The 15992-nt window shown below is 46.6% G+C and overlaps 1 protein-coding gene across 4 annotated transcripts in view; it reads right to left on the bottom strand.

The window, feature by feature from the left end:
- Window positions 1–11595: 11595 nt before the first annotated feature.
- Window positions 11596–15992, bottom strand: part of LDLRAD3 (low density lipoprotein receptor class A domain containing 3) — a 216048-nt gene continuing 211651 nt past the window's right edge. For all 4 annotated transcript variants that reach the window (XM_016123214.2, XM_016123215.2, XM_016123213.2 and 1 more), the window contains exon 6: window positions 11596–14613. In XM_016123214.2, coding sequence (XP_015978700.2) covers window positions 14376–14613 — 238 coding nt within the window. In that variant the 3' untranslated portion in view covers window positions 11596–14375. The remainder of the gene's footprint in view (window positions 14614–15992) is intronic.

Genomic DNA, 15992 nt, shown 5'->3' with positions numbered 1-15992 from the left:
CCACGAGATGGAAGAAACCCAGTCACTGATATTCCAGAGCCATCCTAACAGCCCTGGATGCCTTATGTCTAGATTGTTATATGATGGAGAAATAAAACATCCATCTTGTTCGAGCAAGTGTTATTTTGTTCTCAGTCAAGCAGTCAAACCTGGACTCTTGTTATCACAACACAATCGAGAGAGGTGGAGATTTGCGTGGGGTCAGCCGTGCGTGCTCCCGTTCCGCGGCTCTCCCCCCGCTACGCCGTGACTGGGGGGCTTAGGCAGTTTTCTTGTCCTTCTCCTCCCTTCACTCGTGATCCCGTGAGGACAGAAAATTTCTCGTTCCGTAATGAATTCCGACCCCCTGGCACAGTCAGCACATTGCAAGCCTTTACCACGTGTTTGTGGGAGGAGTGACAGTCTGAGACATGAGCTATATTTGCCATTTGTCTCCGGCAGGGAGTCACCGTGAGGAGGCAGGATCTATTGACCTGTGGCTTTGGGCTTTCATATGTCCATTAATCACACTAGAATCACAGAATTCTAATGTCTCACTTATTTCACAGTTTCACTCTGGAAGCTAAATCCAGAAAGGCCACACAGCAAGATAGGGGTTGGGCCGGGATTTGAATTTGGGTCTATCGACTATGAGATCGAGGCTCATTCTGCTGCTCTGGGCCCATTGTCCGCATGTGGACTTTCCAACAGAATCTCTTCCATTCTTCCCAGCTTCCCGATCTGGGAGCCCCGGGTCTGTACACACCTTGTCTCTGAGGGTTTGGGTTTGAGTACCAGGGAGCAGAGTGTCGGGGGCACTCACCTTTGTTTCTGGAATGGGCTCTTCTGCTGTAGTGCCCCCCAGCCTGAGAACTGGATATTCAGCTCTGGTGCCTGCAAGTCATGGGTTGGTTTGAGGCGATAGTCCCTCTCTTCCTTTTCTGAATTCTAGCCTTTAGTGTATCTATACAACTGGATAAAATGGGGCTCAAAAATCAGCTTTGAGAGTATGCACCCTGGAGTGAGGCCAAAGTGAGGCTTTTTACCACTTCTTCCTACTTTCCCTCTGTAAAAAGGGCCACATCAACTATTCTATCTAGTCCCACGTGGAGGAGCTGGGTCAGGAAAGCAAACACCTGACTCAGGCTTCTAGTCTGCTTTCTATCTGAAGCCTGGGAAGGCCGGGCATGCTCCCCGTACCTGTTTCACATGGTCCTCTGGATGGCCAGTCATCTTCCTGTGGGAGAAGAGCCAGTGAGGGGGTAGAGAGAGCAGATTCTTTCAATGAGCCAGTTATGAGAGTGCGGGGATAGTTGGAGCAGCGATCCTCAGAGGTGGCAGCAAACAATCGGTCTCTGGAAGGTCAGGGCCTTGGGACTGCATGGGTAATGTGGAAAGTGAGCTTGGACCCAGACCATCAGACTCAAATCCTACCCGCCACCATCACTTAAGAGCTGTGTGGCTTTGCAATATTTAGTCTCTCTGAGTCACAGGTTTCTCATCCGTGATATGGAGATGATGAGGGTGCCTGTCTCATGAAGTTGCCGAGTGGATTCCATGAGATAATGCCTTTGGAGAACTCGGCCCAGTCCCTGGCACCTAGTGACTGCTCAGTACATGTTCGTTTCCTTCCATGCTGGGATGGTAAAGGAGGCGAGGTTCTGAGACCTGAGGCATGACGTACCCTGTGTTAGCGGGGGGTCAGATGGGATGCGAACCAAGAAAGTCCCCCTGAAACCTGCCCCTCTACCCTGCTCCTTCGGCGGAGGTCGGAGTGAACGCCCCCTGTCACTGATGGCTTTTCTCTCCGGGGGAGATGCAGGGAACGTGCCCGCGTGTGTCCACCAGCTACCTGCCGACCGCTTGCCCCCTCTCTGCTTGCTCAGACAGATCGTTCCTGTCAGGAGCGGCGGCAGCCTGCTTCATCACTCTAATTGCAGTGCGGTTTGCGTTCATCAAGGAAACAGCAGGGATTCCAAATTAAATTCCAACATGCAATTTATTCAAGATCTAAGGTCTATGGAGAGACTATCTGCAGAACCCACTTCCCTTCACTCTTGGAGGCAGACTTGCACAGCCGCCAGTGCTGTCACGCCCCGCGCTTGTCTCCTGGGACCAAGGCTCTCTGGAATGGGGAGGCTTCCTGGGTCAGCTGCTTACCCATTTTACAGAAGGGGTTGCTGAGGCGTAGAGAAGGGCCTTACACGTGGGAATAGGCTTGGGGACACTGAGGCCAGGACTGGCATGGGCTTGTCTGTCTTTGGACTTTATGCATGACAGGGTACTGCCCTGGCACACCCTGAGATGCCAAAAACGCCAATTCTGAGCCGTAGTATGGGTGGGGGGAGCTCATTTTCAAAATCAGAATCATTCCATCAGCATTCAGTTGCCCGAAAGGGGCTTGAGCAGAGCCCAGGCGCAAACTCACTTTCCCAGGCTCCATAGCAGTGGGCCAAGCCCTTCCTGCCAGACCCATTCCATCAGGGGCTTCCAGACTGCTTCCTGCCGCCTGTTTCCCCCAAGCCCGAACCCGCTGCACGTGTCACACAGACGTCAGAATTAAGATGGCGAAGTCGATTGAAAACCACAGAGGTGAGGAAGCCACTGAACCGGAAGCTGGCACAGTGCGGACAGTTCATCCTCCAGAGAGGCTACGCTCTGGCTCCTTCCTTCTTAGTTCTACCTGACGGGGGGTGAGCGAGTGCCCAGCCTGAGTGCTCCTCTCCGAGGGAGCATGCTCGGTGGCCAGCCACAGCCTGTGGTTGTTTACTGTCAGAGACTCAGCCATCCTCAGTAAGCTTTGAGCTCAGATGAGAAGTAGAACAGAATGCGGAAACACCCTCCAGGGCCCAGGGCTCACTCATGTGGGCGGTGTGGTAAAGGGGCACCAAAGTGACAAGAGCTGAAACCCTGGGAACGCTTGCTCCAGAGGGAAGAGTTTCCACAACACCCGCCCTGCCTGGCGAAGCTGCGTTTCTCTGGGGTCCCTGGGTTCAGCTCCCAAGCCAGCACAGGCTTCCTACTATTTACAGACCGAGAGCACCTTGGCTTCCGGGGAACTGATTGGTTTTGATAGCAGCAAGGCAGTAAATAACCTCTAGGGAGGAAACATCCAGTTCTGAACAAGAGCCTGGAGGCAGGAAGTGGACATTTCAATTCAGGCCTAATATCATCATTTGAAGGTGAAAGGCAGTGACTGTCACCCACATGTTTTCTCAGAGGGAACAGGTAACAGAAAGGAAAAGAGGAGACATCACTGCCATAAAATGATGGAAGGTTTAAAACTTGGTGGTTGGAGCATGCCCTTTGAGCTCAGATCTGAAATTGAGGACTTACTAGGCTTAGGTCTTACACCAAGCTCTTTATACCTCTGGCTCTCAGTATCCAATTGGAGAGAGGGTGGAATAATGATACACCGCTCTCAGGCTTCATTTAGAGCAACTGTCGGCAACTCTTTCTACGAAAGGCCAGAAAGCAAACATCTTAGGCTTCCTGGGCCATATGAACTCTGTTGCAATTACTCAACTCTGCCACTGTGGAATGAAAGCAGTCATAGAATTAGTGAACGAATGAGCATGGCCTTGTCCCAATAAAACTTTATTTACAAACAGGTGGTGAGCCAGATTTGGCCTGTGAGTTTTTCAACTCCTGATCCAGAGGATGATATGAGACAATGTAAATGATAGCAAAAGAGCTGGGAACAAAATAAATGACCAACACGTGCTGTCATGGTCGTCGTCGTCGTCGTCATCATTGTTGTCTCTATCATCACCATCATCACCATCATCACCATCATCATTGTTGTCTCTATCATCACCATCATCACCATCATCATCATCATCATCATCATTGTTGTCTCTATCATCACCATCATCACCATCATCACCATCATCATTGTTGTCTCTATCATCACCATCATCACCATCATCACCATCATCATTGTTGTCTCTATCATCACCATCATCATCATCATCATTGTTGTCTCTATCATCATCACTGCATTTGGCCACTTGGCTCATCAGGTTGCCTAATACATTCCTCCATTTCCCCTCTCCTTGTCTTTACCAAAAAGAGGACTTGGATGAATTCCTTTAAACCCCTGGGTACCAGTGCATTCAAGATTTTGCCCTGAAGTGATCTACTTAATGCAGATCCCCAAACTGCTTAGTATTTAAAAGCAAGGCTGCTTGTAGCTAGCTCAAGGTTAGAGCACTGGTCCCACAACAGCAAGGGCAGCTGGATCCCTAGTGAGGTAACGAAAGATGTGACCTCCCATGAAACCTTTCTATTGCCCTTCACAAGGGATCCATGTGCAATATCGCCTGGATTTCGCACTACTGGCTGAGGAGGTACAGATGACAGCCATATGCCAGATACGAAGCTGAGCTTGTCAGACAGACTGATTTGTGTAGTCCTGCTGGGAGTTGGGAGCTGAGCTGAGACTAGAACTCAGGTTTGTGATTCTAAGTTCAGTGCTGGTCCCCCCACATTGCAGCCATGCTGAGTATTGAATCAGTCAGGATCTTTGCTGAAAATTATAGTTTTGCTGGTTTAAACAGAAAAGGAATTTGTTATGTGGCTTGGAGAATTTCTGGGAGGACCAGAGAGTCAGACTTGAGGCTGTGTAGGATGATAATGTCATTGCAGACATTCCTGGCATGGGAACTACAGCTGGCAGCACCGACCCCAGGCAGCTTTGGGATGCCTGCCTTCGCTGCAGCCTGGAGTTTAACATCCCTCTGCCACCCTGAGAACCAATTCTGCATGGTACCTCCTTCCCACTGCCCTCAAACGCAGGTCTTCACTCGAGGGTCCTACCAGCCGAGCCTCCATCATGGGCCTGGGCCCTAGTTTCCAGGGAGCCTGAGAACATGAGTTCCTAACTTCTTCCTTGGGGAGGCAGGACTCCTAGGAATTCCCAAACCTAGGAAAGATGTGCAGAAAGTGCCGGGCCAACTCTACTTCTGTGTGTGCACCCAAAAGAACTGGAAACGAGAACTCAAAGAGACACTGGCACCCACATTCCTAGCAGCATCAGTCACTAGCCAAAAGGTGGAAATAACTCGAATGTCTGTTTACAGGTGAATGGATAAAACAGTATGTTATATAAATACATGGAATATTGTTTAGCCTTTAAACGGAAGGAAATTCTGACATGTACTACGACACGAATGAACCTTGAAGACATTATGCTAAAATAAGCCAGACACAAAAAGACAAGTACTGAATGATTCCACTTACGTGAGGTAGCCAGAGTAGCCAGATTCGCGGAGACAGGAAGCGAAAGGGTGTTTTCCAGGAACTGAGAAAAGGGAGAAATGGGGAATGATGGTGTAATGGGCAGAGAGTTTTGGTCTGGGATGATGAAAAAGTTCTGGAGATGGAAGCTGGAGATGGTTGCAGAACAATGTGTCTGTGCTTAATGCCACCGAACCGCATACTTTAAAGGGGTTAAAATGGTAAGTTTTATGTTATGTATATTTCACCCCCACAAACCAACCAACCAACCAACCAACCAACCAACCAACCAACCATGCAGGACATAACAAATGTCCATAAGAATTTTTAGAGAAAGGAGACGGAGACCTAAAAAGTGACGAGGCTAATCGGTGGCAGTGTTGGCAGTTGTCAAAGTCTTCAGTACTTGCTTCTTCCAGAAAGAAACTGCCGGTGACTGTTAGAAGTCTGGGTGACAGCTCTTCAGCCTTGCTGCCTCCGGTTCTACAAGGAGGACAGGGGCCAGGCGAGCAATTCGATGAGTCGAGTGAGTTGGATGGGAGACAATGTGGAGAAACGGTGGCTGTGATGAGCTGAAGAGCGAATGTTTCATCTGAACTGGGCAGCTGCTCTCAGCGCTGGCGAGTTTGACATGTGGGACGGGAACCCAGTGTTGCTATATCTTCTGGCTCTTTAAAAGAAGCCAGATGCCCAGGAATTTATGTGAAATCTCCTGAACTGTAATTGCTGACAACAGGTTCACAATAAAAAAAGAAAAAAAAAAAAAGAGGAGTTTACAAGCCAATTAAAATATATCCGTAGGTTGAATACTACCACCCTTGGGCTGCCGTCTTGCAAACTCAGAGTTTGAGTACAGAGGCAAGAACCAAAGATAAAATGAAGATATCAATTTTAATAGTGGATATAAGTGCCTAGTAATTTTTTTAAAGTGTAGGTCTCCCCAGTAAAGGTTGATAAGAAAAAGATGGCTAATAACCAAAACCAAAATGAGAATCTCCTATTACACTCTATTTCCCAGGTCTAAACTCCCTCAGATCTTCCTGTGGGGAGAACTAGGACCTCAGATTGAACTGAGGGCACTTACCCGCCCTGCTTGCTCTAAAGAGCATGGAGAGGTCTGTCTTAAAAAGTCTTTAACCAAGGAACAGAGAGTGACAGAAGGGACAGTGAGGAGGAGAGGGAGTGAGTAGGAGAGAAAGGCGATCTGCATCCCCCTTTCAAGGCTGACTCCCTCTCCTTCTAGAATCTCTGAAACTTCTGTTCCCAGTTTGAGCAATCTGGTTTCTGATTGACAAAGACCAATTGATATTTTTACTTGATTTTTACTTAGTAAATTTGATCTTATGACAAGGTAATAGTAAACTAGGGAAGAAAGCCATGGACTGGAGGCCAAAAACCTTACACTTTTCAACATTTTTTTCTCCTCTAATTCATATGGCTTCACAGCCAAACTTGTGGTCCACCAACTGGCCTTTTTCTCAGGCAAGGAAACAGCATCCTACTTCCAACTTCATGAACTTGCTCACTCAATACTTAAAACTGTCCCTCTCCGAGTCTCCCTGGGATCCACAGAGGGCAGAAAAAAGTTCTATTGAGGGTCAAAACAGATCATTCATAAACTCCTAAGCCATGTCTTTCTATTTCCCAGCACAAATTATCTAAACAGGTTACTAGTGAGTAAACCAAATAACATAATGGAATCATTATAATTTTGAAAACTGTGAACTCCAATTCTTGGGCATGCCTACCAAAATTAAAGGTCAAAAATGAAATTCCCTTTTCTTGTTAAATAAGAACCAATGAACAGCACTCACATGAGATTTGGAGGCAGCAGCGCAGCAGTCACCGTTCTCAGGGGTTTGGGTAAATGAGACCTGCAGCTCACCATGCTCTCCGCCAGCTCACTCGCTGCACTTCCGTTCTGGGGTCCATGTGGTGGCTTCTTGGCCTTTCTTGTGAGCTCTGGTTCTCCACCTGTCCCAGGCTCAGGCTGCTGTCATTGGTAACTGTGTCTGGAATCTTCCAGCTGTAGCCTTGTAGGCATCCCTCTGCCTGCTCTGCCCTCATCAGTGTAAGCCCTAATTTCCATATTCAATCCCTTGTTCCTGTAATATTCACAGTGGCTCTGACTGATTCCTGCTGATACACTGGGCAAACATAAACATCATTTTCATGAAAGAGCCACTTATTCGATCTAAGCCATGCCAGCAAGTGGGGTCAAGACACTCATATTATCAGTTATTTCCTGGTGATGGATTCCAACTTGAGGGATTAGTTAAGCAATTTATTTTTCACGTACAAGGAAGCTGATCCCTTCTTCTCTTTCTAGAGTATCTCTGTAACTCTTTTCCTGTTTGAGCTGGGGTAGGTTCTTCATCTCTGAATGGGGATGCCACCACCTCCAAACATAATCTGTGGTCCTGGGGTCTCCATGCAGGTCTGTGTGGCCTTGGTGGATTCACAGACGGCATACCGGGAGCACACTTCAAGACAAAGGTTTGCCTAGGGCCCTTTTGCAAAAGAGTCACACTTCATGCAGGGTGACCAAAAGAGCAAGCTCCCTGGTGGGTTCTATTCTACACATGTCAGTGTATTATTTCAAATTTCAAGGTATTTCTTAAGTCATTTCACCTCCTGATCTGTGGATAACTTTGGTCCAAGTTAAATTAAATGTCTGTACTATACCGTTTGACCATACTCTCCAAGGCTCCTTCCCAAGCATCCATGTATTGCTTTGGTCTAGAAATCACTACTCAGATTCATGTTGGTTGAGAGAGAGAGAGCTCTGGTCTCCTCTCTTTCAGGAGTCTCTATGTGGCTATAGCTGAAGTCTCACGAACAGCGATATCAAGATTCTAAGTGGACGTGGCTCCTGATGGTTCTCTAAGGAGGAAGAGTACTGCAAGTATCTGGAAATGAGTGTTCCAGGCAAGAGGGAACTCAAGAGCAAAGGTCCTGAGCTGACAGTGTGGCTGGTGGGTTCAAGAACCACCCAGGTGGCAAAGGCAGGTGGAGCAGACTGACGGAGAGGGGGAGAGTAGCAGAAGATGAGGCGAGCTAGGCGATGGGCAGCTGATGGCGTAAGGTCCAACAGACTGTGATTTTGACTTTTATCCTGAATAGTTTTTTAAGTTATTCAAGGATTTTGAGACTAGGCTGAAGGGAGGCAGTCTAGAAGAGAGACAATGAGAGCTACGTAGGGTTGAGAAATTCTTTCCTGGAAAGCCAAATTTGGACCTGTCATAGAAATTTTTGCCAGCTCCTAGACTTTGAATCTGATTAGATGGGATGGTTGGGTTTCTTCTTCCAGGAGGGGGTGAGTGTATTCTATGCACAAGCTGAGGAGGGCAAACAGGTATTTGGTGACTGGTGTCAAAACCCTCTTCCAGTTCTTCCTGGGCACACAGCCCATCTCCCTGCTGAGCCTCTCTTGTGAGTACGTGTGGCTATGAGACTGACTACACTCTAGGCAATGGAATGTGAGTGGAGGTGTGTGTTTTACTTCCAAGCCTGGCCCATGAACACGGCCCACGTGTGCTCCTTTGTATGCCTTTTCCTCTGCTGGCTCACTGGGATGATTCACCAGGGTGTACTCGAAGGCCAAGTTAAGCCAAATATTGCCTGATCCTGGAACTTAACATGAACCACCCTTGCTCAGACCACAGACCCAAAGTCAGCCCAACAAAAGCACCAGTCATATTAAAATTAAAAAAGCTTTTCCAATATTGCATCCCAGTCCCCCATGGTCATGCCTTCAAATTCCAAATTCCCAAGGGGAATTCAGCCCTTCAGCTCCAATGGCACCAGTGGTCCCAGAATTCCCCAGGAGTGGTGATCTAGATATTTATGCATCATCCTAACTCTTATGGAGTAAATAAAAGGGTTAACCATGTAAAGGCTACTTAACAGCATGCATAGTTGAGTCTAACTAAATCTCTGGGTAGCTTGACAAGGGTGACAAATGGGAACGTATCTCTGATCCATCAACTTGAAAATCTTGTGCAGGGTAGGGGTACGGGTGACTCCAGGTGGTAATCGCCCATTCCAGTACTTTCACTGGTCTGGGGATAGTTCTGGAGCTCACAAGGTAATTCAGGTTTGAGTAGAACTCCGTCTCTATGGATTTACCACATCCTTGTGACCTGTCCCAGATGACTATCTCATAAACGCACACCTAAGCCAAGCCCAACATGCCTGCAATGGAAACTGACCTTGTCTCCTAAGGTTAGGGAGAGGTAATTGAGTCTCCTGAAAACTTCCTTGAAGGGAACTTCTGTGTCTTTCAGACCTGTCTGTGTTGGCCTGAAGCTTGTATTAGTATGCTATTTTCTTAAGTTGTCCTAGAAATTGTGCCAGCCAGTTGTGGGTGGGTCCCACTCCTTGGCGATGTTCTAAAGTAGACATATTGGCATTTTGTCTAAGACTAGCCCCTTCCACATAGAAATTGTCTCTTCCACGGTAGTGGCCATGTGACTAAGGATGACAACCAATCACAAGTCCACTTTAAGGAATTTCTACAGACTCGAAAAGAGACAATATCTCTTTTTCTCAGACTGTGAGCTTGCATATTCTGTGACGCTTGCTTCCACCCAGTGTAAAGCCATGGGCTGAAGAGCTGGACAGAGAGAAAGAGATTTCTAAAGCAAAATTGTTGAATGACTGAATCCAGCTCTACCCCAAACCGATAGTCCAATACCCTTGAACTTGGTTTCATTAGCCGACGCATCTTCCAAAATTTAATACAATTAAGTTTGTCTGACTTGGATTTCTATCACTTACAACTAGGGATTCCCCTAAACTTGATTAACCCTAGGATGTCGAAGGAGTCTGCATATTTTTGCCAACATTTCTCCCGAGGGTCTCACTGGGTACATTTCCTGTGCTATGTATACTTACCACTGTGGCCATCTAACAGTCCTTTCTCTTACAGTTTACTCTTTGAATCTACTGCCTTGCCTGAGGGTGGCAAGCTAAAGAGAGCAGATAGTACCTCTCAGATCACTCATCCTCATGGACTTTTCTCTAAAGGACTGTTGCGTCAGTTTGTCACCTTAGAGAGGGCCTAGTGGGAGCAGTTTTTGATGAGTGCCTCTGCATTCAACCTAATTGTTAGGGACCTCATTGGGAAGGCCTTCAGTCATCTTCAGCCTGCATTTCCTTATTTGCTGGAAAAGAGCTAATAGGGTCAATTAAAATTAATTTCACAGGTCCTTGAATTGTCTGCTTTATACATTCTTCTACTTTTAATTTTTTTGAGGTTGGTGCCATTTCAAGGATTCTAATACTCCAGGCCATTAACTTGGTTTCTTTTCTAAAACACCTCTAGCCTTGGATCTATGGACACAATGTGGGAATGATCTCTTAGATCAGAGATTGACAAACAAGAGCCCATGAGCCAAATCCAACTGCTCATCTCTTTTTGTAAATAGTTATTGGCACACAGTCACACCCATTCATTTATGTTTTGTCTATGGCTGCTTTCATAGTTGTTACAAAGACCTTATGGCTACAGAGATAAAAATATTTATTATTTGGCCCTTGACAAAAAAAGTTTACTGATCTCTGCTCTAGATTAGTGCTTTTCAATCATTTCCTCATCCCAGCACTCATTAAAAATAGTACCCTGAGAAATGAAGGAATTAATATCTTGACAAATCTTCCAGACACCCTACTTGGGAAGGTCTATTCTTGACCTCATGGGACAAAACATGACATGGCACACACTTAGGTTAGCACTGTCTGATAGCTTGGTCCTCTTTTTGAGACGCCTAAGCACCAACATATGAGCTAAATGCAGATTCTGTAGCTCTTGTGTTCAGATTTCCATGTGGATTTCAGCTTTGGCCCAGGCCAAGGTTACTTCTCCTATCACATGGTGCTCTCCTCTGCATCCTGACTTCCTGTGCAATAGTCCCTGTAGCATCAGTCAACACACGGTTCTAAAATGAGACTTATAAGAGCACAAAGATGTTCCCATCACCGGTAGGGCCAATCTGCACCATTTGTGGTTCAAAACTAATTACCAGCATCTTTGTATGAGGGTTGTAGCATACCTCTTGAATATGCGGTCAGGATCTACTATGATTAGTGCAGTCGCTTACCCCTTACCCTCAAATAGGGCCATAGTGAAAGCAGTTAATGCCCATCTTCTGAACTGATATCCCAGGGCCCATGACTTCATATCCCAGTTTCCATGACTTCACTTCTGTATTCCAACCACGCCAGGTGTGTAATCCTTAAATGCCAATCATATTTTGAGGTCCCATCAATATAGTCTTCCTTTTTCTTACTTTACTATGGCATAAATTCGTTGCAGAAGCCATGACAGAAGTGACGTGCCATAGAGGAGAAAAGTAGGTTAAGAACCATTCGTACCAATAGAGAAAAGGAAACTGCAAGTTTATTTGAAAGTATAAAATTAAAAAAAAAACAAAAAACAAAAAAAACGAACCAGAAAATAAAAAGCAACCGCACATAACCTTTCCAGTTTACATCAACTCTGAACATCACACACTACTAACCACTTAGTTGCATTTTTTAAAAAATGTCAATTTCAAAGTAGAGGGGGCTAAGTCAGGTGATAAGCTATCCATCACAGTGAAACTATTTTAATGCTAAAATCAAAAGGACTCGCTGATGTCATTTGAGAAGAGAGAGCAGAGACGGTTTTCCAAGTTGGCATAGATTTAGACAATGTATAAAAAAAATATCCTGACTGGAATGAGTTAAAAATATTGCTGGCCACTTATTTGCTATTTTGAGTAGGGGAAAACAAAAACCCCAAACATCTGCAGCTTTGGTGTCCTATTTACATATTTTTAAAAACATTCATTAAAAAAATTAAATCTATAATAAAAATGTCCCTGTGTTTGTTTTAAAAACCATTAATAGGCTCCCCTTATCTACTAACACCATTTGTTTTCCTAAAATGCCTGGAAGCAGAAAATTACGTAAGATTAATTCACACCACAATTAATTAAAATTAGAATCCTTTCCTCTAAAGAACTTCCAGAGCATCACACAGAAGCAGGGGACCATCAGAGGGAGAAATAAAGCCATTCTGACTCACAGGAGATGAAATGTTCAGCCAGAGTTCCTAACACACTCTGGCTGCCATCAAATATTCGTTATTGGATTACTCAGAAAATAACTCAAGTGTTATTTTAAAAATGAAGGATGAAAGCAACTACGTTCCTTCCCTTAAAAAAAAAATCACCAAGTGGTTAACTTTCCCATAATATCCTTTGGATTTGGTTTCAAAAGAAAAAAAGTCTACAGGAAAGGATCACTGAAATCCACTTCATCCCCCCTCTGCAGGCTCCATTTAAATTAGCATCAAAGATGCTGCTGAAAGTTTCTTCAGCTATGGAAAAAAGTTCTGAACGGGTGAGAGCTTCTCAGAGTGGCTCCACCTGGTTCCAGTTTTGTCCCCTGACAGTTTCTTGCCAAATAACAGCCTGTGTTTCTACCCATTATTTCCCCAGGGGGTGGGCCCTGCGGCTGGCGGGGCACAGAGAAGAGAGGAAAGCTAGCGGAAACACAGAGACTATGACGGAGGGAGACAGGCGTCCCTCCTTCAGCATCCTTCGAGAATTTGATAAATAATAATTCAAAGTGCAACAATGCACAAACGCCTGGCACACAGATCAGTCTGGAGTGACTTGTTATCAGGGCTCGGCAGGACAAAGGTGTGGCCTCCTTTCGCAGATTTCTTTGGACCTCACTAAAGAAAAATAACAACAAAAAAAGGTAGCTGTCCTATACACATATAAATAGTCCCTTAACTAGAAGGGAAAAAACAAACACACTGTTTCGAATGCATTTCTAATATCAAAAAAAAAAAAAAAAAAAAAAAAAAGTCCAAATGGCAAATCTTCACTCCAAATTGTCTATTGTCCATGTCTCTCAAGGGAGAAACTATGGGATGTTTCTCTAATTTAGGAGGGGCCTGACCCTAACTCTAACCCTAACCCTAATCCTAAACCAGGGTACCGGTATTTGGGCCTTGGAAAAGGGAGTGTGTGTAGTGCAGGGAGCTGGGAGCTCCGGTGGAAGGTATTGAATACGGCTCTCTAGGTGTAAGAAACCACAGTGTCAAGTCCAAATGCACAGGTGAAATGACTTCTGAGCATTAAGGGAACTCAGGAGGCTAGTGTTGAAGCTTCATGAATGAGCAAGGAAGGCTGGTTGTGGTTTACAGGGACAAAGGGCCAGATTGGCTATTAGGGCAACTCCAGTTGGGTGCCCATCCCTTGGCTGTAGGCAGGTCCCAGCTGGAAAGTTGACACTCCAGAAACCAGGGATGGGACTGCAGACCAAAGCAGCCCTAGGCTCTTGGCAGTCTGCGTTTCAGGAACTGAGAACTCGGAAAACTCCTGGCAGGGACGCCCCACCTATGCTGGGATGAGGCTGATTAATGTAGGCTGCCGGAGAAAGCTCTCAAAACCAAGATTCTCGGGGAAAAATTTTAAAGCCAGAATCTATCCAGAATAGATGGTTTTAGGGTTATTTACAAAACCAAAATGACACTGCCAATTACCGAAGGGTGTTACTCATGTCAGAAGTTTTCTTTGGCCACTGCCTCTGCAGATCGAGAGCAATGTGCAGGATGGTGGTGCAAAGCTTCGATGCCCGCCTGTCTTCTTTCCAGGATGGCCGCCCAGTGACAGCCTCCTGGTGGCCACCCAGCGATAGCCTCCTGGTAGGACCATCCGACCCAATCCCCAAATAGAGCTATAACATGGCAGCCCACCGAGAATGTGGTCCAGTGTCTTCTGCCCTTCTGAACATCCAACATGGCACAGAAACAATGCTTTCTCAAGAACTACTTAAATCCTGCTTTTTCATTGCTGCCTACTCAGCAAGACTCCAATGGGGGCAGAAGAATGACGTAAAGGATGAAGCTGTGATCCTGGGCCCTGACAGAAGAGTAACCTTCCAGAAAAGATGCACAATATACACCGTGTATACGACTAAGAGGCCAGGAAAATGCCAGGTCATCCTCCAAAGAGCATCTGGGGGAGGAGGGGAATGGACAGGCAGCTGACACCCCGAATCACTCCTTCGGGTGCCGTAAGGAGCTTCCCATGAGCGTGAGTTGTTAGGATGGTAACAAGTCAGAGCAGATTAACCTATATGGACTTTGGAATAACTGGATTTTATACTTCTTCGGTGCCCCGGCTGAGCACGGAGTCTCTGCGCTCAGCGGTGCCGTCCTGAGGGCCAGGCCGCCTTGTGCTGTGGCTGGTGTCTTCCACGCTCAGGAGGCTGCTGGCCGCCTGGGAGCTGGCACTGTCGGCACTCCCAGACCGGGATCGGTAAGGGGGCAGGTCGGCTTGGTTCAGTGACTCGGTGTCGGAAGAGTAGGGCGGCGGAGGAAGGTCGTACCACGCCGGTCTGCAACGGAGAAGGCAGGATGAAGCGGGAGCGTAGAGGGTGAGAGGAGAGGCTAGGTTGGGCCAGTGGCGCCAACTTCCACCGGTTTCTGAGCAGATGCTGACATGAGGAAGGAGATTTGCCCTCCAAGTAGAAGGGGCAATCCGAGGACCACGAAACAAGACAAAGGGAAGAGGAACGGGTCAGTGTGCCCTGGCTGGCCTGTGCCGACTGGGCGGGGCCAAAACCACCTCCTCAGAGGGGTGGAGCCAGAGCGAGGACGCCAAGCACACCCTCGGCCCGTCCTGGGTGGTCTGGCAGAGCGGCTTCGTGACGTCAGCTGGGGGGCCTGTTTGGATGCAGCCTCTGACAGGCCACAGAACCTGGGGTTCTCACTGAAAGCCAATGCTCCTTGGCTGTGTGAACTTGGGTGAGTGAGAAGGCATCCTCTCAACACCTCAGTCTGTAGAAAGGGATAATAATGATACCTTGCCTGCAATGGAATACTAATAAGACATTTCATTTTTCAGCTCTCATTTACTGAAAGCTCACTGCGGATCACGCTGGGTACCTGACATTCATTACCTTATCTAAATGATCACAAGAAGAGGTAGGCATTACTTTTATGCCCATTGTACTGGGGAGGAAACTGAGGCAGGGACATTAAACGACTCACATAGGATCATAAATAACTAGTAAGCAGCTGGACTGGGGTTTGGATCTGGCTTCCTGTCTCCAGCTTCAGTGACTTTAACTTTACTCTACAATGGATGGTCTGAATGAAGAGGGTATGAGTGGTGAGTGAGGTCCTGCATTCTTACACTTTTTTGAAGATATCCCTAAGTACCTTCCCCTTCCAAAACTACCTTTTATGAGCAGGGAAAACAAAGATTAAACAAAGACAAAAGCTACTATAGGAGAGGGTCCCAAGGGCACTCCGTTACTGTGGGAACACGGCTTCCAAAACGCCTCACACCACACATGGTGAGTCCCGGGCTCAGGAAAAGAGGGACCCTGAGCAGGGCCCTGCAGAGGGCGTGGACATTTTAGAACTAAAGGGGGCTCGGAGAGCACTAGTCTGGGGACTTCCGAAATGGTTCTTTGGGATCCCGTGGAGGTCACCAAAGGGCAGAGAAGGGCTGAACAGGCAGGACTGAGGGCCATTACCCATTTCAACTACAGAACTCTGCCCTCGACTTTATAGGTTGACTCCATTGGTAATGAGAGATCTACTGCTTAACGAAGCTTGAGAGTTCTCTGTTCCACCCCCTTTATTTTATAAATGAAGCCAAGGAAAGGTAAGGGGCTTACTTCATTAGATTAATTCATTAGATCACTCATTCATTCACTTGCTCGCTCACTCGTCCATTCATTCATTCTACAGATATCAACCAAACCGC

This window comes from Rousettus aegyptiacus, unplaced genomic scaffold (assembly GCF_014176215.1).
Source record: "Rousettus aegyptiacus isolate mRouAeg1 unplaced genomic scaffold, mRouAeg1.p scaffold_m13_p_5, whole genome shotgun sequence".
NCBI lineage: Eukaryota > Metazoa > Chordata > Mammalia > Chiroptera > Pteropodidae > Rousettus > Rousettus aegyptiacus.
The sequence above is the reverse complement of the archived record's forward strand: the minus strand, read 5'-3'. Positions and strand labels throughout refer to the sequence as shown.